General features: G+C 45.2%; 1 protein-coding gene across 3 annotated transcripts in view; it reads left to right on the forward strand.

Annotated features, from left to right (window-relative positions):
- Window positions 1-22580, forward strand: part of MYO5A (myosin VA) — an 847747-nt gene that overhangs the window by 693230 nt on the left and 131937 nt on the right. For all 3 annotated transcript variants that reach the window (XM_085644171.1, XM_085644172.1, XM_085644173.1), the window contains exons 20-24: window positions 8945-9101; window positions 14988-15227; window positions 16493-16741; window positions 17266-17359; window positions 17764-17921. In XM_085644171.1, the coding sequence (XP_085500297.1) occupies window positions 8945-9101; window positions 14988-15227; window positions 16493-16741; window positions 17266-17359; window positions 17764-17921 (898 nt within the window). The remainder of the gene's footprint in view (window positions 1-8944; window positions 9102-14987; window positions 15228-16492; window positions 16742-17265; window positions 17360-17763; window positions 17922-22580) is intronic.

A 22580-nucleotide genomic window follows, 5' to 3' on the forward strand; every position in this document is an offset into this window, starting at 1 on the left:
ACCCGTTTTTTGGGCTCGAATCGGACCCCGAACACCGGTGGGAGCATCGATTGAAGGTTGCGGCCTTCTCCTCGCCGGCCCCCCGGATTGGAGTAGTGGGGCGATCCGGGGACGAAGTGAATAACAGCGGCGAGCGGGGCTGGGCGACTCGCGTACCCCGCACTTTCACTTTCGCTTTTGCGCCCTCCTTTCCTCAGGCGGGGTCGGGCTGCGGAGCGGGGTGCGGTGGTGTTGCCTTGTCCAGGTGTCCGGCTGACCCGCCGGCGGTGGGTTGACCCGCGGCCCGGTGGTCGCCCCCGCCCCCCCCCCCTGACACCCGTGATTTGGTGTGGCGGCCCGTTTGGAGATCTTGGCACGACGGTGGAAGGGCCAGCATGTCCACCAAACAAGATGGCGACCGGGCGAAGATGAAGACAACCCGCCGTGGCACGGCGCACCAGGCCAATAGTATGGATCGCTATACGCTCCAGAAGGGTTCTCCGGAGACATCGCGGTCATCCCTGGTGGGCCCGACGGAGGCGCCTGCCCAACCGGTGGATCTGACCCTCCGGGACGTCATGGGCGCCATCGCAGAGATGAAGGCCTCAGTGGACCAGCGTTTCGATACCTTGGCGCAAAAAATTGACTCGTTCCTGGTGGATGTGGGCCTTGTGAGGGCAGACTTGTCAAAAACGAACGACCGAGTTGACTCCCTGGCCCACACCACAACGGGCCTCACTACGGACGTGGTGGCCCTCCAGAAGGAGGTGCGCCGGCTTGGCCAGGCGAGCGCCCTGATGGACCGGCGACTGGAGGATTCTGAGGGTCGGGCCCGGAGGAACAATGTTCGCATTATTGGTGTGCCGGAGGGCCGAGAGGCGGAGGCGGCAGATCTCTTCGTGGAAGAACTGATCCTGACCCATCTCCAGCCCCGGGGGCTGAGTAAGCTTTTTGCGGTGGAGCGTGCCCACCGGGTCCCTGGGGGCCGCCCTAAGACCGGTGCACCGCCGCGACCTATTATTGCCCGGATTTTTAATTTCCGGGACAGAGACGCCATCCTCCAGACCTCCAGGCAACAGGGACCGGTCAGGCTGGACAACATGGATGTACACTTCTACCCAGACTTTACTCCGGCGGTCCAGAAGCAGCGACAGAGCTTTCTTGGTATTAAACGTCGCCTAAGGGACCTAAACCTCAAGTACTCAATGCTCTTTCCGGCTAAGCTGAGGGTGGAGGTGGATGGCCGTACGCACTTCTTCGACCGGCCCGAGGTGGCTGGGGACTGGTTAGATACTTTGCCTGGAGATCGGGGTGGGGGGGGCGCGGCTGGCGGGGAGGGCCCGCCGGATCAGAATTGAGGGGTGACTGTATAGGCCTTGCTCTGGATATTGTTCCTTTACCATATATTGCTTTCGTATGTTCCCCTCCCATGGAGGTCGGGTGGGGTCTGCTGGGGGCTTCCCTCCTCCTCGGGGGGACTAGTTAGTACTTAGCTATGGGGCGACAGGCACACTGCACTTTGGGGGGGCTGTCTGGGCTCATGCAGGGGTGCAGGGAGGGGGGAGTTCTGTTGGGACCGGGGGGTGGGGGGGGTGTGTTGTTTGTTAGCACCGCAAGGCAAACCCGCAACTGTTTTGTTGTTTTTAAGATGCTCGGTGGGGGGCGACCGATTGTTTTGACGTATGATGGGGGGTAGGGATTTGATTGTGTTGTCATGGAATGTTAACGGCCTGGGGGATAGGATTAAGCGTGGTGTGGTCCTGCAGTATTTAAAACTTATTTCTCCAGATGTTGTCTTCCTGCAGGAGACACACCTTCTAGGTAACACCTTTCATGCAATGAATCGGCGGGGATATCGTTTGGCGGCCCACTCCGGCTTCACTTCGGGCTCGCGGGGGGTGGGTATTATGGTCAAGAACTCGCTCCCGTTGGAGATTGACGAGGTGCGCCATGATGAGAGGGGACGTTACACTGTTCTGGTGGGACGAATGGAGGGTAGAGTGTTTATCTTTATATCAGTGTACGTCCCGCCTGGGTTACAAGCCACTACATTTGCGGACCTGGGGCGCCTCCTTCTGGACCTTCCGGGTGGCCTGTTGGTGGTTGGAGGGGACTTTAACGCGGTTGCCTCTGGGTCTATGGATCGCCATCCCCCTAGGGACCTCCCCCGGGCACAGGCGTGGCTGCCCGGCCTTTTAGACACGCTGGGCCTGGTGGATTGCTGGCGCTTAAAGCATCCCGTATTGCAACAGTACACCTTCCACTCGGGGGCCCATGGTAGCCTCTCGCGGCTTGATTACATCCTTGTCCCGGCGGCCCAGGCAGGGAGGGTGGGGGAGGTGCGCCATTTGGCACGGGGTATCTCAGACCACTCCCCATTGTTGTTGCATTTCGATGTCTTCCCGAGGGGGGATGGCAGAGTGGCCCCGATCAATGCATGGTATTTGCGCGACCCCACCATTCGTGCCGACTTGATCAAATCCTTACAGCGCTATTTCGATGAGAATGTGGGGTCGGTTCCGTCTGCCATCTCCCTGTGGGAGGCTTTCAAGGTGGTTCTTAGAGGGGAGGCCCTCTCCTTTATTTCCAATGCCCGGCGGCGCGAGCGGGAGGAGGTGACCCGGGTTGAGGCCGAGATTGCAGAACTGGAGGGTGACCTGGGGAGCGGGGTAACAGACGCCAAGTTGCATGTTTTGCACTTAAAGCAGGCGGCCTATCGGGCCCTCGTCACGGAGGCGGCCAGGGGCCTCAGTAGAGAGCAGCAGGGGCGATTGTATGATGTGGGTGACAAGGCTGGCAAATTGATTGCGTGGTTGGACAAGAGGGAAAGAGCGAGCCGCGTGGTGCCTTTGATTGAGAGCGTGGATGGTGTGTGCGTCACTGAGCCGGAAGCCATTGTCTCCTGCTTCGCGGATTATTTCCGCGAAGTCTACTCCCCGGTTTCTCCCTGCTCGGAGGAAGATTCCCATGCCTTGCTTCGGGACATCGCACTGCCCTCCCTTACGGTGGAGGACAGGGATTCGCTGGATGCCCCGCCCACCTCGGACGAAATTGCCTCGGCTATTCGCTCGGTTGCATCCGGCAAGGCCATGGGCCCCAATGGTATTCCCATTGAGCTATACAAGCTACGCCCGGATGGGTTGGCGCCCCACCTGCGCGCGATGTTCCTTGCGGCCCACTCGCAGGGCTCCCTCCCGCCGGACCAGCGTCTGGCTACAATTGTGGTGATCCATAAGGAGGGGAAGCCCCGTGAGCGGGTCACATCCTATAGGCCGATTTCGCTTCTGAACGCGGAGCCCAAAATCCTCGCCAAGGTGTTGGCCAACCGGTTGGTTGGCGTGGTGGGCGATTTGGTCCACCAAGACCAATCGGGCTTTATACCACACCGCAACACGGCGCTTAATCTGCGGCGCTTACACGGGGTGCTCGCGCGTGTCCCATTTGTGCGGGAGCCGGCCATCTTGGCGTCCTTGGACGCCACCATGGCGTTTGATACGCTCGAATGGCCATATATTTGGGCGATGCTGGCGAAGTTTGGGTTCGGCCCGGGTTTCGTCAGCTGGGTCAAATTGCTATATTCGGGCCCGTTGGCGCAGGTGGTGGTGAATGGGCGAGTATCTGCCCCATTCGCGCTGGGGCGGGGCACGCGACAGGGTTGTCCCCTGTCGCCTCTCCTGTTCGCCCTGGCCATGGAGCCCCTGGCGGAGTGGTTGCGGTGGCACCCTTCTATCCGTGGTCTCCGCTGGACCCCCGAGCATGAGGACCGCGTGTCCCTCTATGCTGACGATATCCTTTTGTATCTCGCCTCCCCGCGCAAGTCACTGATCGTCCTGGTTGATGTTTTGCGCTCCTTCGGTCGCAACTCAGGCCTGGTCATCAACTGGGCGAAATCCTGTGTCTATGTGCTCTCCGGGGAGGCCCCGGTCTTGCCACGGGACTGTCCGATCCAGATTGCCTCCCAGGGTTTCCGGTACCTGGGTATATATATCACTCTTGACCCGGAGGCCCGCTATGAGCGGAACTTGCTGCCCCCCCTCCAGCGTCTGAGGGAGGACGTGGTGCGCTGGCGGCGTCTGCCGCTCTCGCCGCTCGGCCGAGCGGCCTTATTTAAAATGATGTCCCTGCCGCGCTTCCTCTACGCCCTCCAGAATACCATGGACCTGGTCCCGGCACGCTACTTTCGCGAGGTGGAGGGCCTCCAGCGGCGCCTGTTCTGGGACGGGAGGCCGCGTATTGCTCTGGCTAAATTGACGCTCCCGTGGTACGATGGAGGGGTCGCCCTCCCGGACATCAAACGGTATTACTGGGCCTCCCAACTAGCTGCAATTAATCATGGCCTTTACGGGCCCGCCTTGAACCCGGCATTTGAGATGGACAGGACGCTTCTGCCCGGTGGCGATTATAATCGAGCGCTCTACTCTGGCGCGCCCGACTCCCGTTTGACGGGACCGACGCGTGTCATGGTGCGTGTCTGGCACGCGGCTAATGCAGCTATGGGGTGGAAGGACCGTTTGACCCGAGCGTCTCCGCTGTATGCATCTGAGAGGTTGGGCTCCCTGTGGACGTCGAAGGGCTTCGAGAAGTGGGACACGATCGGAATCAGCACGGTGGGAGATCTCTGGACGAGGGGGGGATTCAAAACTTTTGAGACGCTGCAGGCGGAGTTTCAGCTGCAGGGCAGTGAGTACTTTCGGTACCTACAGGTCCGCCATGCGCTGGGCTCCGTCTTCCCGGATGTTGCATCCATTCCGGAGTCTTCCCCCCTGGAGGACAGAGTGCTAGATGGCCATTTCCCGGACAGCACGATCTCCCTCATATACAAAAAATTGATTAACGATAGATCGTGTCTGCTGACTAGTCTCCGCAAGGCTTGGGTTGCCGACGGGCTGGAGCTGGACGACGAGGATTGGATCTCCGCGGTGGCCTCTCCGAAAGAGGTGGCCATCCCGGCTCGCCTTCGTTTCGTCCAGCTCAAGATCCTTCACCGGGTCTACGTGACGGGGCCAAGGCTTTTACGTATGGGTTTTGCCGGTGATGGAATGTGTAAGCGTGGCTGTGGTGCGTTGGCGACTTTCATGCATATACTGTGGGAGTGCCCGAAGGTGGAGCGATTCTGGCGTGGTGTGCATGAGGTTCTACGAATGGTTACGCGTGTCGCGCTGCTGCCTGAAGCGAGGAGATGCTTGCTGAATGTCTGGGAACCAAATGACTACTCGGTCCCGCAGGCGCGGTGGGTGACTCTGGGATACATGATAGCCAAGCGTGATATTGCCCAATTGTGGGGATCCCAGAGGCCCCCTGCGGTGTCGGCCTGGAAAGAGCATATGGATTGGTGTATGTTTCGTGAAAAGGTGGTGTATGTGGCGAGGGGTAAGCCTGGGGCGTGGATGAAACTCTGGGGCCCCTGGAACGCCTACCGCGGGGGTATTTGTGAGCCGCCGCTGCTACCGGCGGCCTCGCCGGCTCCGTCTCCCTAGATGGCGCCCCTCCCTTGGCCGCGGGCGCGCGGTCCCCCAGTCCCTGATCTACTCCCGTCCCCCTCTTCAGAATTTTGCTGCTGGTTTGGATCCCCCACTTATGGAGCACGTGTTGTCACTTTGGATCGAGGGTTGCCTTGCGGTTGTGGTTTGTTTACGTTGTTTTGCGTTAAGAAAATGGAACCGTACTGTGGGCATGGAGCTGTGAGGCCTGCACCATTGATCACACCTGTCTTCCTACTGTGCACCGCTGAGAAAGCTTTTTGCTGTATGTATGTAATATGCTTTTGATGCTCTAGCGGCCGGCCGTGTGGTTGTAGGCCCATACCTGTAACTTCTATAAACTGCAATAAACGGTTTCAAAAAAAAAAAAAAAAAAAAAAAAAAAAATGCTAAGTCTCCTAGGAGATGTGTACTAAATGTATGGGAGCCAAACAATCTTTCACGCCCAGTACAGGAATGGGCCACACTGGGGATAATGATGGCGAAGCGCAACATCGCCCAAAGGTGGGGTGTGAAAGAGTCGCCATCGCTCACCGCCTGGTGTGGGGATCTTGATGCTGCCATGGTGGCCGAAAAAGCAGTATTTATCAATCGAGGCTACCCTAAGAAATGGAGCAAGGTTTGGGGGGCTTGGAATAAGTACAGGGGATACATCTGTGAACCACCAGAAATAAGGACGGAGGGGGAATCTGACAATAAAAATGGTGGAAGTTGGAAATGTAATACATGGAATGTTGTCGTTTGTTGTGATATGTGTAAGACTCATACGCCAACTATCATAAAATCATAGAGGTTTGGATATAATGCTCTCAATATTTGGATAAACTACCTGATTTATTTGTGCCCTGACAACCAATATGATAAAAACTTTTTAAAAAAAATAAAAACAATGCTAAGTCTCCACAGTCGATGGCAAGAATCACAGGTTCAACCTTGAAAGACAGCCAAATTGCGTTACATATATTTCAAACACAGTGGGTAAAATCCCAGTGTAAATTCACACAGGAATATAGTCTCTTTTATTGGTGCGAACAGCGTTTCAACCCTTTCTCAGATATCGGGGTCTCATTAGTACAAGGATGAACCTGGGGAGCTGAGGAGAAATGTTGTCATTACTAATCTGGACTCATGATATTTATAAGGAAAACATGCAACGAATGAGGTACATACTGGTGATGAAGTTCAGGTGGTCTTTCTTTAAGACCCCTGGACAGCCAATGCTGAATTTAAGGCGGGGGCATGGATGTCCACCTGTCAAGCTGAGCCTTGTTGAATTAGAAGGTTAGCGCATTCGGAAATGGGTATTATAAACTCAATTGATAGTATGGATTTAATCATTTATGTATGCATCTCACAAAAGGGACCTGGTGCCGAGTAATACAGCGACACATCTGGGAAGTATTGTGTTGGGCAATGTCACATAATGGCTTATTATTGACAGGATGACGTGGAACAGAACACTATAGAATTATGTAATTCTACAATTACTTGTCCTGTACTTCAATCTAACATATCCTTGTGCGTATGAGCCACACAGACCATTCAAACCATTCAGAACTCTGCAGCAAGTCTCCTCCGCCTACCACACAGAGCACACATCACCTACAATTCACGTTGCTCAACTGACTCGATACATAAACGCACTCAGGTCAAATTGCTCACTCACACTTACAATGTACTACACAACATTGGTTCCACCTACCAGAAAAATCACATTTCCTTCCACCAACTACCCAGACCCCTCCACTCTGTCGGATTCCTACCATCACACATCCCACGCATTCACACAAACAGGTCGGGAGGCTTGACCTTCTCGTACATCATTCCTACAGCAAGGAACAACTACCCACTACACATCAGAGGCTTTTTCTCTCTTCTTGAGTTCTGCAAGAAGCTGAAGGCCTGGCTTTTACAATAACCCCCACTTAAGGCAGCTAGGCTAGGCTAGGGCCTCACCCCTGCTCTGCACCAGAAATTCCTCCCAGGTGAAAGCACACTCTACAAATACATATAACGTAACATAATATATTCCCAAGTAACCAAATTCATCTGACTGCTTCAGCAAATGTTACATAGCATAGATATGATCCCTCAAGTGGGAGACTTCTGTAAAATAGGTGATAAATGATTGTCACCCTCCTGAACACTCAGTTCCCTAATGTATTTGCTAAGTATTGACTCTAGTGGTTTCATCTAGCTATTGACAAAATATTTGGGAGAAGCCCATGAAATCAAAGCCCTGGGAAAATAATTTGCAAGTGGAAAAACTTTGCCAACTTTATCCCTCAGGAAGAATTTACAGAATTTTGCAGTTTAGCGCAATTTTGAGGATGCTGTACCCACATCAATTGAATTGGCGAATCACCACCAACCGCAATAAAACACAACCCACCTTTTGGATATCTTTTATAATAATGATTTTTGATATGTTTAAAAAAGTTTCTTCCTCCCAATACAATAAAAGGAACCTTAGTAGGACTTTGAAGAGGAGGTCCCACCCTTTTAATTCTCTAGGATACCACAACTACTGAGGATTAAGTACAGTTTGACATGTGCTAGATGCCCTAGGTTAAGAATTGTATTTCTGTGAGGGAAGAAACTCAACTGATCAGAGTGGATCAATTCCTGTATAACCATAAGCATGCAATTTTAAAGGGTCTGATAAGGATTTTCACATGAGAATTAATCATGGCGTCCTTTCTGTATGATTTATAGCCCTTAGAGTCATTTGAAGGTTTCGGGACCAGTACGAGACAGCTTCCTTTATCAGATCCAGTTCTTACGTCCACACCTAGAGCCTCATGGTTCGCCTCAAGTTATTTATCAGCAGTTACATTTAACATGCACGGATAAAGCTCTGCAGGGAGCATAATAAGTGCCCAAAGTCCTATCCTGATACATATCAGGAATTGAGACTAGAGATTAAAATTTCTGGCTGCTTCAGAGTAAGTCTATGGACACTGGATTATCTTGGGTGTATGTCCATTTGTTCCATTTCAGGATATGTTGGTTTAGGTATATAATTCCTGCAGGTACTATTGGAATAAATTAATTAATGGTCCCCTTCCTTTGTAGGCATTGTCAATAACCATTATTCTTTGACAATGTATAAAATATTGTGGTGAGGTTTTCACCTTTATTCAGTCATGCAGGTATCTTACCTGCCCTGTGTCCCTTCCTATGCAAGCACTGCCTGTAGGATGTGAGGGTGAATGTATCCAGGGCCCAATCACGAAGTTCATTTTGTTTCTTAGCTAGGTCTTCATTGCAGTCTGGAAGTTGCGTAGCATGTAATTCAGTTGTAAAATTAAAATCACACAAATAAAAGTTTCAATCAGATTAAATTATCTTGGTTGATAAAACCAAAGTGTTCTCTAGGAAAACCTTTAATGCACTATGAAAAAAAGATACATTGTATGTGCGCTTTTTTATTTGTTCATATCCAAACATTAGGCTTTCTAACAGTTTTCCATTGTTTTACTTAGCTATGTCCAGTTTCTACGCCGAACCAGAGCAGCTATCATCATTCAGAAGTTCCAGCGTATGTTTGTACTTCGACAGAAGTACCGGAGACTGCAAGCCTTTACCATTGCACTTCAGGCTCGTTTACGGGGATATGCAGCCAGGAAGCGTTACCAAGCGGTGAGTGATGTCATAGATATGTTAATTGAAGAGTTCTACATGTCGTTTGGAGGTGCCTCCTCTAAGGCCCAGCTGATCTCTGCTTTCACCTACTTAAACATACGACCAGGATTACTGCCTAGCGGTATTGGTAGTTTTCATTACCTTCACCTGCTTATACTTAAATAATATGCAAGTTCATTGGTACTGGCTATTAAATATACAGCCTGTGCAGAACTCACATAAATTAGCAGATACACAAATACTGGTTGATGGGTGAAATGTAATACAGGGTGGTGATATTTGCTAGGTGCTAAAAATACAGCAGCTGTGATAGCTCCCTTACTGGACAGAAAGGGCCTGGATCATAAACTGAATGTTTAGCATAAACAGCACTTTGTTATGGATGGTGGTTATGGGGGTCCCATATTGAGACCATCTCAAATCTTATTTTAACTACAATTTCAATACTTCTTCCTTTATTCTCACTACCTGTTCCATGATATGGGGCAACATTTTTAGACCGTATATCCCTGTTCGAAGTTTTACTTTCTAAACCTATAATAATTAATTGTTTTACGTTTTACTTCTTAAACTTTTTGTGGTGTTTTGTATTTATACGAAGACTATTTTATCAGTAGCCTGGTGACTATTCAGTGTTATAGATGTCACCATTAATTATACTGACTGCCTGGTTACAATAATTACTATGGGTGACATTTATTTTAAGGAACAGGTTTGTCCAATGCTTGCCACAGAGGGCTGGAGTCATTGCAGGTTTTTAGGATAACCACTTCTTAAGTCATGATGCCTGTTAGAAATGGGGGTCTCTAGTTGGCAGAGATAGGTAGCTTTGACCAAATAGGGACCCTTGCTTCTAGTCAGGGTAAGGGGAAAACAAACTCTAGATAACCCCTGCTCACCCCCTTGGTAGCTTGGCACGAGCAGACAGGCTTATCCTCAAGGCAATGTGTAAAGTATTTGTACCAACACTCGCAGTAACACAGTGATAACACCACAAATGGACACCACACAGGTTTATTATTTAACTTGACAAGACCAAAACGACAAAAATCCAACATATACGTACTCGGGTTAATCGACTTTTCAAGATGTTATGAAAAACAACTTGCAGGTTTGTAATTCTTTGTAGGTTTAATAAAAATGTCACAACCCAGTTCTCTTCAGCACCGTTTCTCGGTGTGCTCGTGGGTCGTGACTCCACAGTCAGCATGTGCCAAGTTATGCCCCCAAATATTAAAAGATCAAGTTGTAGAGCGCCAATACGGTCCCGGTCTTGCCACGCTCTTCAGGGCAAGTACAGGCCGACAGGGGTGCTCGAAGCAGAGGCTTTGCTATGCGAGGGGGACCAGAGCAGTTCGTCAGACTCACAAACCCCCCCCAGGCGGCGACACACGCAGTGGCTCTGGACCGGAGCCCGAGCGTTACCTGGGGGTTTGCCTTTCTCTCCTCCTCCCTTGTGTCTGACGTCCTGCAGGGTGGTTCGGACGGTAGTAGCAGTTCCCTCGCTGGGGAGACTCTGGTTGCCAGGCGATGGGATGTAGCCGATCGGGTTACGGCGCTCCCTCTCTTCTCCTTGATCTTGGGCAGATACCCGGGCCGGTGGCGGTGATGTTCACTTGTAGCTGCGCTTCGGAGACCGGCTCACAGAAATCCTTCAGCATTTCACGGCTCGAGCCGGCGGCGATGACAGGCACTTGCAGCTCTTCTTCAGATGGCGGCTCGGGCCGGGGTGGTGATTTAGCAGCAGTCTGACGATTACACTGCATGGCTTAGTGCGGACAAAGTGCACTTCAGGCACATGGACAAAGCGGACCACACGACAGTCTCAGGCTGCAAAAAGCACATGCACACTGCATTGCTGAGACGATGGGGAGAATCTTTGATGTTCCTGAGTTACCACAACAGGAGGCCAGCTCTTCTCAGGCCCTTGGAGACTTTCTCTTCAGGCTACAGATGGACACAGCACAAAGCAATGTCCTTCTTCAAGCAGGAGGGGGACACAGCACACAGCAAAGTCCCTTTTGTCTTCTCCTGAGCAGAAACAGCAAACTGCAGGCCAACCCCAGACACACAGCAAGGGCAGTGCTTCTCCTCAGTCTCTTCAGCTGTCCTCTTTGGCAGAAGGTTCCTCTTGATCACAAAGCAGTCTAAAATACATGGGTTTCAGCTCACATATTTATACCCCAAATGTATTTGTTCTCTATGTGTAAGGTGTCCAGAACCCAGTCCAAACCAGTTCTGGGTGCACTCTGCCAGTGCACAACTTCTTCCTTTGTCAATGTGGGCCAGGGTCTTCAGACGCACCGCAGGAGGAGGAGCCAGTCTTTTGTGGAAGACAGGCACAGCCCTAGTCAGGGACAGATACTACTCCTCCCACCACTCCAAATGCAGATTGACCTATTCAGCCCAGGCTTACTCACCCAGACTCCTGGAGCCACCCCAGCCCCAGTCACTCCAAAGCAACACAGTCAATCCACAACCAGGCAGAGGCACACAGAAAGGTTGAGCAAGAAAATGGCCATTTTCAAACACAGAATTTAAAAACCATCCTTCCTAAAAGATGCGTTATTAAATTCTGAGTTCAAGGATACCAGACTCCAATTTTCCATCTCACTCCTGTGGGAAGATATGCTTGTAAAATGTTACACAGCATTCCCCATTCTGTCCTATGGGCAAGATAGCCTTTCAATAGTGAAAAATGAAATTGCCGGTGTTTCACTATGAGGACATTTTACACACACCAGTCCATGTCCTACCTTTTACATACACTTCACCCTGCCCAGGGGGTACCTTGGGCCTACCATAGGGGTGTCCTATGTGTAAGAAAAGGGAAGGGGGAAGGCCTGGTAAGTGGGCACACTAGCCAGGTCAAAATGGCTGTCGGCAAACTGCGTGCAGCACTGCGGTGGCAGGCCTGATACATATCTTTGGGGCTACCCATGTGGGTGGCACAATCAGTGCTGCAGGCCCACTAGTAGCATTTGATTTACCAGCCCTAGCACAGGTAGTGCACTTTACTAGGGACCTACTGGCAAGCAAGCATGCCATTCAGGGAGAACCAATCACAATATCAGTTTATACAGGGAGCACTTGTACTTTGACACTGATCAGCAGTATCAAAGTGCCCAATCAACTAAGCCAGCAGAAACGAAATCTAGCACAGCATCAAAAACACAGGATGTAGAGGCAAAAAGCCAGGTAAAACCACGCCAAGGATGCCAGGTCCAACAATGCCATTTAGATTCATTCTTCACTAATTAATCTTGCATGGATATCCTAAAAATTCTGGTATGGAGCTAGACCGCATGGACCTATACTGAGCACTGGACACTGGGTGTGAAGGATAGTATGCAGGACGACTTTATAACTTATAAAGCCATCCTGCATACTATCCTTTAAGTAATCAGAAGAATAAAAGTAGAGAAACAAAAAGTCACAGTTGAAAAATGTTGAGCAACAATCCAAGAGAAATTCACATCAGTAGAACAACTGAACTATACATAGTGGCAAATCGTTTGTCTTTGCTTTTATACGTTATTAAGGAATCAACAATGTTACTTAGTTGGGTAGTAAATTTCAAGTCGTGCTGCTACTGGAAGTGGTTTAAACATTTTGAACTACAATTGATAGCCACAGTGGCATTGATATCCAGAGATAGACTGTAGACAAGAATTTCCTTGTTCATGCGATTGTGAATACCGTTGTAGGTCAACCCTATGTAAAGGGAAGCAGTTAATTTGAGCAAACTCCATTTCTCCTTCTGTACTTGAGAATATCATGTCCAACACCTTTATTGGCATATGGTTCCGGTAGTTCCTTGCCAAAAGATATCTTGCGATAAAGCCCGTTTGCTCTCACTTAACTATTGTAAATACCAATACATTTGTAACAATTATAATGCATGATCTAAAAAAACACTGACCAGTAGATTCTCTTAATATATGTTTCTTTTTAGGACTGCTAGATCTCATTAGTTATGTACTCATAGATTTCTGATGAGTATTCATCAGGGGCTCTGATTAGGCCTATTAAGTGTGATATCTATTCCAATACTAATGATTTTGATAATAATGAGGATTCAAAATTTATGAAGCTTATTAGATATCCATAGGGAGTCTCTCTTCCATCTCTAGGATGGAAACTGGTGCAGCAGAATTATGTAGAGAAAAGTTGAGTCTTAAAAGCTTTCTGAAAAAGAAGCACATCCCTAAATTAACTTCGAAGGTGATAAGTAAACTTATTCTAGGCCTTTGGGATGACTTTTAAAAAAGCTCTACCGCCACATCTCAATCTGCTGGTGGTTGGTTTGCACAACACTAAAAAACTAGTGTTATTCATGGCCCTCTGTTAAATGATCCTTCACTTCAGCAGCACCCTGTTTATCACAGAGAGATGAAGATATTTACAAGATGATATGTATTTATGCCTACAAAGAACAAACATGCTATCAAGCATGCAGCAGCATTCTGAATAAGTTGCAACTTTGTCATAGATAAATAGGTAGGATACATAAAGTTGGTTCCTACGCAGTAGGCCGGCAGCAATCACTGTCTGGACCATAGTTTAAGAAGAGATAATAAAAAGCAGAAGCGTTTATATAATATTTTCCAATTAGAAAAGCAAAGAAAGAGATACATTCTAAGTTGTAAGTTATATGCAGATAGTATAGATGAGGGAGGGTTTCTAATATTTGATGGTGACCAAAGGTCAGTCAAGAAAGAGATGACGTGTCCCATCACTACACCCTATTTCTATTTAAAACATGAAGAGTTCAGAATAATCTAAACATTCCTTAATCAATCCTTAAAACAATATTGGCATGAAGCTGAGCTCAACATCTTTGAGATCACAAGCTGGCTGCTATCAACAATTCAAACTGAAGGATCTTATCAGCGTAGCTTTGTTGTGTCAAGAAGTTGAATGATGTGAATGTTGTGAAACCAACTACTTTCAGTTCCCAAGAAAGTACTTGAGCCATGTCAGAGCACTGCCTCTCATCCCAATTGAAAACTTCAATATTGAAATTTCAAGTGCTCCATAATGGAGTGGTAGCAGGCTATGAATACTAGTACAGGATTTCTGCCAATCGTAATGTCTATCTTTCATTCTTCTCTTGAAAGTGCATATATTCCTTATGTAGCTCACAACTTTAACTGTTGCTCAAATTCCCTTTTTGAAGTCCTTATGTATACAATAGTGTACATTGTGTTTGTTTTCCCCAGTGCAAACACTTGAAACTAAAGTTATATAATTTCTTAATCCCCGCTCCTCAGGCATTTTAACTTGACTAGTCTAGCATAATTAAAATTGAACACTTCTTTATTGATTGGCATTTTTGTTTATTGAAATATTTAAATTGCAGTCTTTATTTAATCCAGTCATTTTGTATTTCCAAAGTAGCAAAGTCTGTCAGGGATAATTGAACAGAAAGAAAACCTTATTTCTGTATTCCTGTAAAGTAACTGAAGAACATCGTATATTAAGTTAAACTTTATGGGTATAGTCATTTTTATGTCTTAGAAGGATATGTTGCCACCCTACAGTTGGAAAATATGTAAAGTGGATATTCCAACCATTGTGTAGTTTAGATGACCGAATCCTTTAAGCCACGTTGCAGCATGTGGTCATGGTTTCAAATAAAATAAGGATTTTATTTGAAAATTTAACATTTTAGCATGTTGGACCATTTATTCAACCTCTGTTTGTAACCCTTCTGCAATTTCTTCTTTGAACTTTAATGCACTGATTTACTTTCGATATGTCCTGTTATCTTTTGACCTTAATTTGGCATATGATTTGCTCAGTTAAATTAATGTATGCATTTTGACACTGTGTGTAATAGACAACAGTTCAGTGAAATAATTTCTCTTTTTCAAAACCCAGATGCTACGGGAGCACAAGGCCACAATTATTCAGAAGCATGTGCGGGGTTGGTTGGCTCGTTCCACCTTCAAGAGGAGCTTGAGGGCAATTGTCTACCTTCAGTGCTGCTACCGCAGGATGATGGCCAGGAGAGAGCTCAAGACCCTGAAGATCGAAGCACGTTCAGTGGAGCGCTACAAGAAACTAAACATTGGCATGGAGAACAAGATCATGCAGCTGCAGCGTAAAATTGATGAGCAGGTATTCAATGTAACATGAATACATTTACTCTGTTTGTAAAAGAGTTGCTCAAGAACTATGCTAAGTAGGTAGATATAGACAAAGAATATCAATATAAACACAGAGGAACCTGAACAATTTTATCTAAAGCAGTGCCGGATGACTCTTCATTACATTAAAAGCATTAATTGGTTCAACCAACAAAGCACTAATTGGTTCAACCAACAAGAACCTAATGAAAGATTTGCTTTCAACATACTTTTTCTAGAGTGCCATACCATTGGTGAGCTAGCTTGCACAGCAGGGGTATTCCAAAATTGAATTAAGGGTGCCAATCTAGAATTTCAGAATACCACATGAGATATTTGCGTACCATAAATCTAAACCTGAATTGTTTACTTTTTATCTTGCAAACATGCCATTAATCTGACCCCCTCCTCGGCCAATGTTAGATACGTCTTGTCTACAGACTGTTCAGTTGGTGGAGCACAATTTTATTACTAATTCATTTAAATCCTTATTTTATAAGCTATACCAAAAAATGGAGAAAATCATAATGTTAGTGTTGCCATGAGATGATCAGAATGATTGTTGGGGGGGGGGGGGGAGGAAATAGCAAGACGGGTAACACAGAGGTTCTGAAGTATTGAAGTATTTCATCCCATATGCAAACTTTTAGCTATTGTAAACAGAATTACTGTATCTGTCAATATCAGACATTGGTATTATTTAGTACTCTATGGATGTATGTGTACAGCACGATGGCACAACGAGTTAACTTCGATCATGTTGTACCCACAAATGGGCAAACTTTGGGCAAATTTAAAGCAAAATGCAACATAGTAGTACGCATTTCACTATTATAGGTAAACCGAATTACAGGCACATGTGTTCTGTTACCAAAGAGGCCTTCTTTCTGGGCTTAGGTACGTATCTAGAAAAGGCAATATGCCTCAACTGACTACATCCGTATTCCTTTTCTTTGATCTTCTTGTGATTTGCTTTATACCTTCTGGATTCATTGTTTGAATGCCTGTGTGTTCTGTTTGACAGTATGTCATATTCATACATCAATGATCAAATCTTTGAGCAAACATGCAGATATAATGGCAAAAGGGTATGACAGTTTGTGGCAAGTGTATGCCAAGTATCAACCAACCAACTGCTAACATTAGTATGTTAGAAGACTTCACGGAATGCTGTAAAGTGAAATAGGAAACATGAATCTCTTTCAAGGTGCATTTCAACTTTTGTAATTGTTTTCATGTCTTCCTTAATTTTAAAAGAATAGAGACAGTAAATCATTACTGGAGAGGTTCAACAACTTGGAGATAACATATCGAACAGAAACTGAGAAGCTGAAGAGCGATGTAGACCGGCTCAGGTTAAGTGAGGAAGAGGCTAAGAATGCTACAAATCGACTCATTAGCCTCGAGGATGAACTAGCCAGGCTGAGGAAACAGTTGCTTGAAACTCAGACTGAGAAGGCGATAATTGAAGAACAGGCAGACTCCTACAAAAAGGAAAGCGAACTGGTAAGCCTAATCCAGAGTTTTACAGAGTAACCTGTGGATTATTGTAGACTTTCATTTGGCCCATAAGGTATTGGTAGATTGTTGTTAGCCTTGAATATGTATATAGTTCAGTACCAGGAAATATAAGTGTTCTCAGAAAATAACATTCCACCTTATCTGTTTCGCTGTAGTTCTAGTAGCAATTAGCACAAGAACCATTTACAACCCATGTACTTGTTTGGCGATAAATTGTTTGAGAAATGATCGTACAGATTATCAGTGTGACTTTTGCAAACATGTGATGAGATGGCGGGGATTTCTGAGTTGTAATTTAATAGGGGATTAAATTGCACTTAAAATAGTATTTAAGATGGGACCAGATTTGTCAAGTGACATGTCCTTTTACACTTCAGAGATAATCTTTGCCATCATTTCAGTTGTGTATTGTTCCTTAAATTGGAAAACTGATGCTATTCTACATCTTGGTGTGTATATTGAATTCTAGATGCCAGTTTGAGGATGATAACTTCAATTATTTTCTTTAGTTGATTTCAGACCTTAAAAATGAAAATGTATTGCTGAAGACTGAAAAAGACGAACTAAATCAACTAATTCAAGACCAAGTCAAAACTATGACAGGTTGGTGACAAGCTGTAGTTTACGCTTTGATGTAAGACGGGATCTCAGTTTACATTTTTTTCATCAAACTTCGTAGTGCCTACTATGTCAACATATATTAACTAAAAAATATTCTTTAGATGTTGTTGCAACCTGCCTTTGTGTGAAATATTAATACAATTTAAATGCAAATTAAATATGCTGTTTCTGCAAGATAATAAAGTCTTATATTAAGTCAACATTTGTTTTTTTTTCTCTCAAGTATATATTTTAAAAACAAGCTCTTCATTCAAAGGGTTTTATGCATGTAGTAGGCACTGCATATGATATGTTTTAGTGTTCAATAGGTTTCACATTGGGCTGATGTAGGCAAGATAGACTTCATGCTAAATTGTTTATATTTCTACGTTTTTTTAATTGGGTAGAGGCCATGGAAAAAAAGCTGACCGAGGAAACAAAACAGCTGGAACTTGATTTGAATGATGAAAGGTCGCGGTACCAGAATCTTTTAAACGAATACAGCCGATTAGAAGAGCGTTATGATGACTTAAAGGATGAGATGAATGAAATAAATGTGATTACGGTAAGTGTTATATATGCAGAAGGACTTCATTTTGATGATGTATGCTTATCAGTTGTAATTAGGCAGAACATAATGTCGATATTTATCTTAGTAATTAAAGGTTTCATTTACAAAACAAATGCTGCTGCTGCTACTACTGTGATCTAAGGGTCTTCAACAATACAAGATTATAGAATATCTGCAATATAAATGTACATATTATAATTATAAAATAGAATCATTTATTAATGTGGATGTCCAAAGAGCAATGAGATGGCAAAAGCGATTAGTACAAAAGTGCAACTAGCTACAATGAGAATTACATTTTTGTAGTCTTATCAATATGTAGGAGGTGCTCAGTTAGATGAAGAACCTGATAAACTAACAATTTGGTGTAGAATAGATATGTTTAGTATAAAAAAAGGTATTTATTTTTCTCAAAATCTGGAATATGCCTTGGCTTTGTGCCATGTAACCCAATGACCAGGTGAGACAGGAGAACCTAAACAACATAGCAGAATCATCACTTAGGCATTCCAACATCAAAGCCAAAGCCGTATGTCTTCTGGGAGCTGAACTAAGGATATCTATTCAGAATTTCAATGTAACAACAATTAGCCACATTTAAAGACATATTTCAGGTTTTAATTCCAGCACATTAAATAAATACCTCAGAGAATAATATGAATTAGACAGATAGTTCTAATAGACTTTCAGTTTCCGTACTGAATTTTCCTGCCTTGAATCGACAAACTAATCATTAATTTTAAAAGTGTTTTAAAGAGGGTTACCAAACAGGCACTCTAGTAAGACTTTCCTCATGCAAGTGACAAACTTTCTCAATTCTGTACATCATGGCATAATTTATCGCTCCACCTCTGACTTCATGCTCCCCTTGCACAACCTTCTCTCACTCCTAGTTGACACCTTCCAGAATTTGATCTTGAACTCTTTACACCAATTCCCTTGGTGAAATATCACAATAGTGTCATTCCTCAGCTTATCCTATGACATGGTCACTGACGATGGATCTACCTTTACCCTTGTGTCCCCCACCTCCAAAACAACGTCTTTGGCTTTCTTTCATGCATTAGCAGTTGGATGTCCCTTTGTTCTCTAACATGCAACTCGCTCAATACTGACATTATTAACTGCCCGTCAACTTCTTCTATTTATCCCCTCTGGCTGATCCTCCTGAACACAGTAACTACCTGATTTATAGTTTAGCGGAGAGGGTTTTGGAGGACCCTCTTCGCCAAACTGAAGTTCTGCTGCCCTACTTTAGAGTTGGGTGGACCTTCAGTATGTCAACAGCAGAGACTTCTCCATCTCCATCACTGACATTAACTTCCAATGGGCCAACAGAGTAAGTGCTGTTGAAGGTTTGGCCATTTGTCTAGCCACCTTATTTAGTGTGTCTAGTTTTCACTGTCTGTCTTCCTGGTGGTGTAGGACAGTAAAAGCTCTAAAATGACCCGCCCTCCCACCCCCCTTTAACGGGAGAAAACTCCCATGGCAAGAGGGTAATTTTTTTTTTTTTTTTAAAGATTGGGATTTTCTATTTGGAAAAAAGAAATATGTAAAGTTTGATGCTCGGCTGCTTCATTTAAGCTTTCAGTGTATTGACAGGGCCCGTTATGGCTGTGGTTCCTGCCAATGCATGAGATGCCTTCTGCGCCTGTAGACATCTTAAACTTTGGCGGGTGGGTTCTCCCTTAGGACGGTGGAGTACTTCAATCTGTCACCCTGACTGAGTAAATTAAATACCTGCCCACCAAGCTCTAAATCAGGCCCTGAGTTCCTCTCCATGCACTGGACCCTTGGGGTGCAGTTGACTCCAACACACACACTGTCTTGTATTACCTGCGTTGCTAATGAACTGGCGTTCCAGCTACTGAATGTCTGGAAAGTCCACCCTCTGCTCTTCTTCCTTATTGCCAGTGCTGTGATTTATATCATGTTAATCAGTGAGTGGGATTATTGCAACATATGTTAGCAAGCCTTCCACAGTACACTAATGCTGTTTAGGTCACTTCACTTAGAGCACTTGCACACTCTTAATTAAATCAAAACATGTACAATTAAAAAAGCAGTGCATTAATGCAGCTCGAGTACTTAACATCAGTTTGTCTGGAAAAAAGGTAAGATAGAGTGGCTGGACTGAAAGTGCCTGAAGATCCTCAGATGTTGGTATTGCAACCAGGAAGACGTTTTTTGGGTGAGTAGGTGCAATGGACAACTGTGTATTTGTTCTATTAGAAACGTCAGAAGCAGATTTAAGTTCAACTTAGGTATCACAAAGGGTGTAGATGGAAACACGTTGGAAACCTTTAAAAGATGCATCACAATGAGAGATTTTAAGGACAGTTGGTCTGGCAAATGTAAAAGGGCAGAAATCCCAAACAGATCACATTTAACAGCGCCCAGAGCAAGTCCTTGCTGGGCTAAAAATAAAGCAAACACCACACCTGACAGTACTGCCTGCAATGGAGTCAACTGACAGGCACCACACCAAGCCACAAACTTGTCCCAGTATCTTGCATATACAGGTGTCGTTGAAGGACACCTAGCTGCCAAAATGACAATAACTATCTCAGGAGGAAGGTCAAAAGGGATCCACTGCAACCGCTCAATCTCCATGCAGAAAGGTGCAGGTTGCACAGGCTCGAGTACAGGACCCTGCTCTGCTGTTGTGACAGAAGGTCCTCCAGATCAGGGACAAATGCTCAATCCCAGGAACCTTCTGGCCCAGACTCGAGCCACTAAAATGACTTGGACTGTTCCTAATCGCCTTTCAAATTTTGGGGTATGAGAGAGAGAGGAGGGATGGCATACAGAAGCCCAGTGCTCCACTGTAGGTAATCACAAGAGCTTTGGTGGAAACTCAAGTGTGTTGATACTGCATTCTTAGCAGTAGCGAATAATTAAGAGTCAGGTTTCTCTCCACTGTTGGAAGATGCCTGTGCCACCTTTAGTTTTAGCGAGGTCTGCCGCTAAAGGATGCTTCAATCTACTTCAAACTGATGTATAGTAAAATTAAACTTTCTTATGCTATTGCCATACACTTCTAAATTCTATATTGAATGATCAGTCATTCCAATCCCTGCTGAAGGAAATCTCCTATTCAGATGCTCACTGACCTCAGAGATCACCCAAGTTATCGCCCTAATTTCTTTAAAAACATTTATAAACGGTCCTCACAACCTCCAACAACTTAAATTGCTTGCATAAGCCCAATGATTGTATGAATGTGTTAACTTGCACAAATGCGAACAGCCTAATGCACGATTGTGTGTCCAATACTAAGATAATTGTTAATAACATACTCAAGACTATTTCTTAGAAGACTGTTGTTACCAAGTCTGAGTGCCTTGTGGGCCCATGAGAGTTCTCACTTCCATTGTAGAATTAAATAGGTATTTGTTCTGCATATACAACAATAACTTGGGGAATAAGCCATTTACTTTCGGTAAAGCCTTATCTTGTAGAGACAAGATCTAGCAGAGGTTACCGCAGCCTGTGTGAGAATTCCAGAAATAGGTGAAGATTAAATCGAAAACATAAAATGATTTTATATGTAGTCACCAAATATTTTATTTAAGTTGTTACAATTGTGCTTTTTATATAGGCACCTATTTCAAAGTATTTTCAAAAGAAATGCTCTACGATTATCATGGTGGCATGGAAAGACAGACAGCAATAATTGATAGTGATAACAGTATGAAGTGAGACAAGGATTTAAGAGCATCGAATATCAAATGTGACTGTACAAGATGCAGGAAATATTCCAGAATATATATTTACATTGTAATGCAGCTTGTGGAGACCCAGGACCTGGATTCAGGAAATAAAGTGTAAGAGCTATTCTCTGGGACAGTCAGCTGTGCATTTTCAAGACGTGCTGTAAAATAGGAAGATTGAAACATGGAATAAGAGGGTTGGCTTGGAGCTCATAGAAGAGGGGTCGCAGTAGTTTTGAAGACCAGAGTGAGGAGTTTAAATGGTCTCCTACTAGGTAACAGAGAGGAAGTGGACATTTCTCTTTGGGAGGCTGAAGAGTGTGCAATTAATGCTAAGACTTAAGATATAAAGTGGGTCTTCTTCCAAGCTTGTACTGAAACCATGTTGAGTTTCATTGCTCATTCATTAAACTCTGCCATCCCGTGCCTTATCATTTTTCAACATAGTGCACAAATACCCATCCTGCATGTTAGTCTTTTCATCTTTCCGATCTTTAGTTTGGATGCCAACAGCATCTTGCTTTTGGATCCTTACGGTCATTTACTTATGTGTCCACAATCTTAACAGATTTCCCTTATTCCCTCGAGCGTGAAAAAAGTAGAATAAACTGTTTAAATTTTAATTCCTGAGATTATAGGATCCCCAAATGCCAGCCTCCCTGTTCTCAAGCTTATTGACACAGACTTTGCATCCTGCAAACCAAGAGGGGTTGATTGATTGCACTCTATAAACCATAATGAATTTGGCCCTTCAAGTGCTGCTTTTCAACAGATGAAATGCTGCCCTAGCTAGTAAGAGCTAATTAACCCTCAAGTTAAAAAACACAGAACGTGACAGCATGATGTCTGAAGAAACGACTGAAAAATAAAAGAAATTATCGGTTTATTGAGTATAAAGGTATCCCCTCCTAAGTTCTTCCCTCAAGAAGGTTTCCAACAG

Source organism: Triturus cristatus, chromosome 3_1 (assembly GCF_964204655.1).
Source record: "Triturus cristatus chromosome 3_1, aTriCri1.1, whole genome shotgun sequence".
NCBI lineage: Eukaryota > Metazoa > Chordata > Amphibia > Caudata > Salamandridae > Triturus > Triturus cristatus.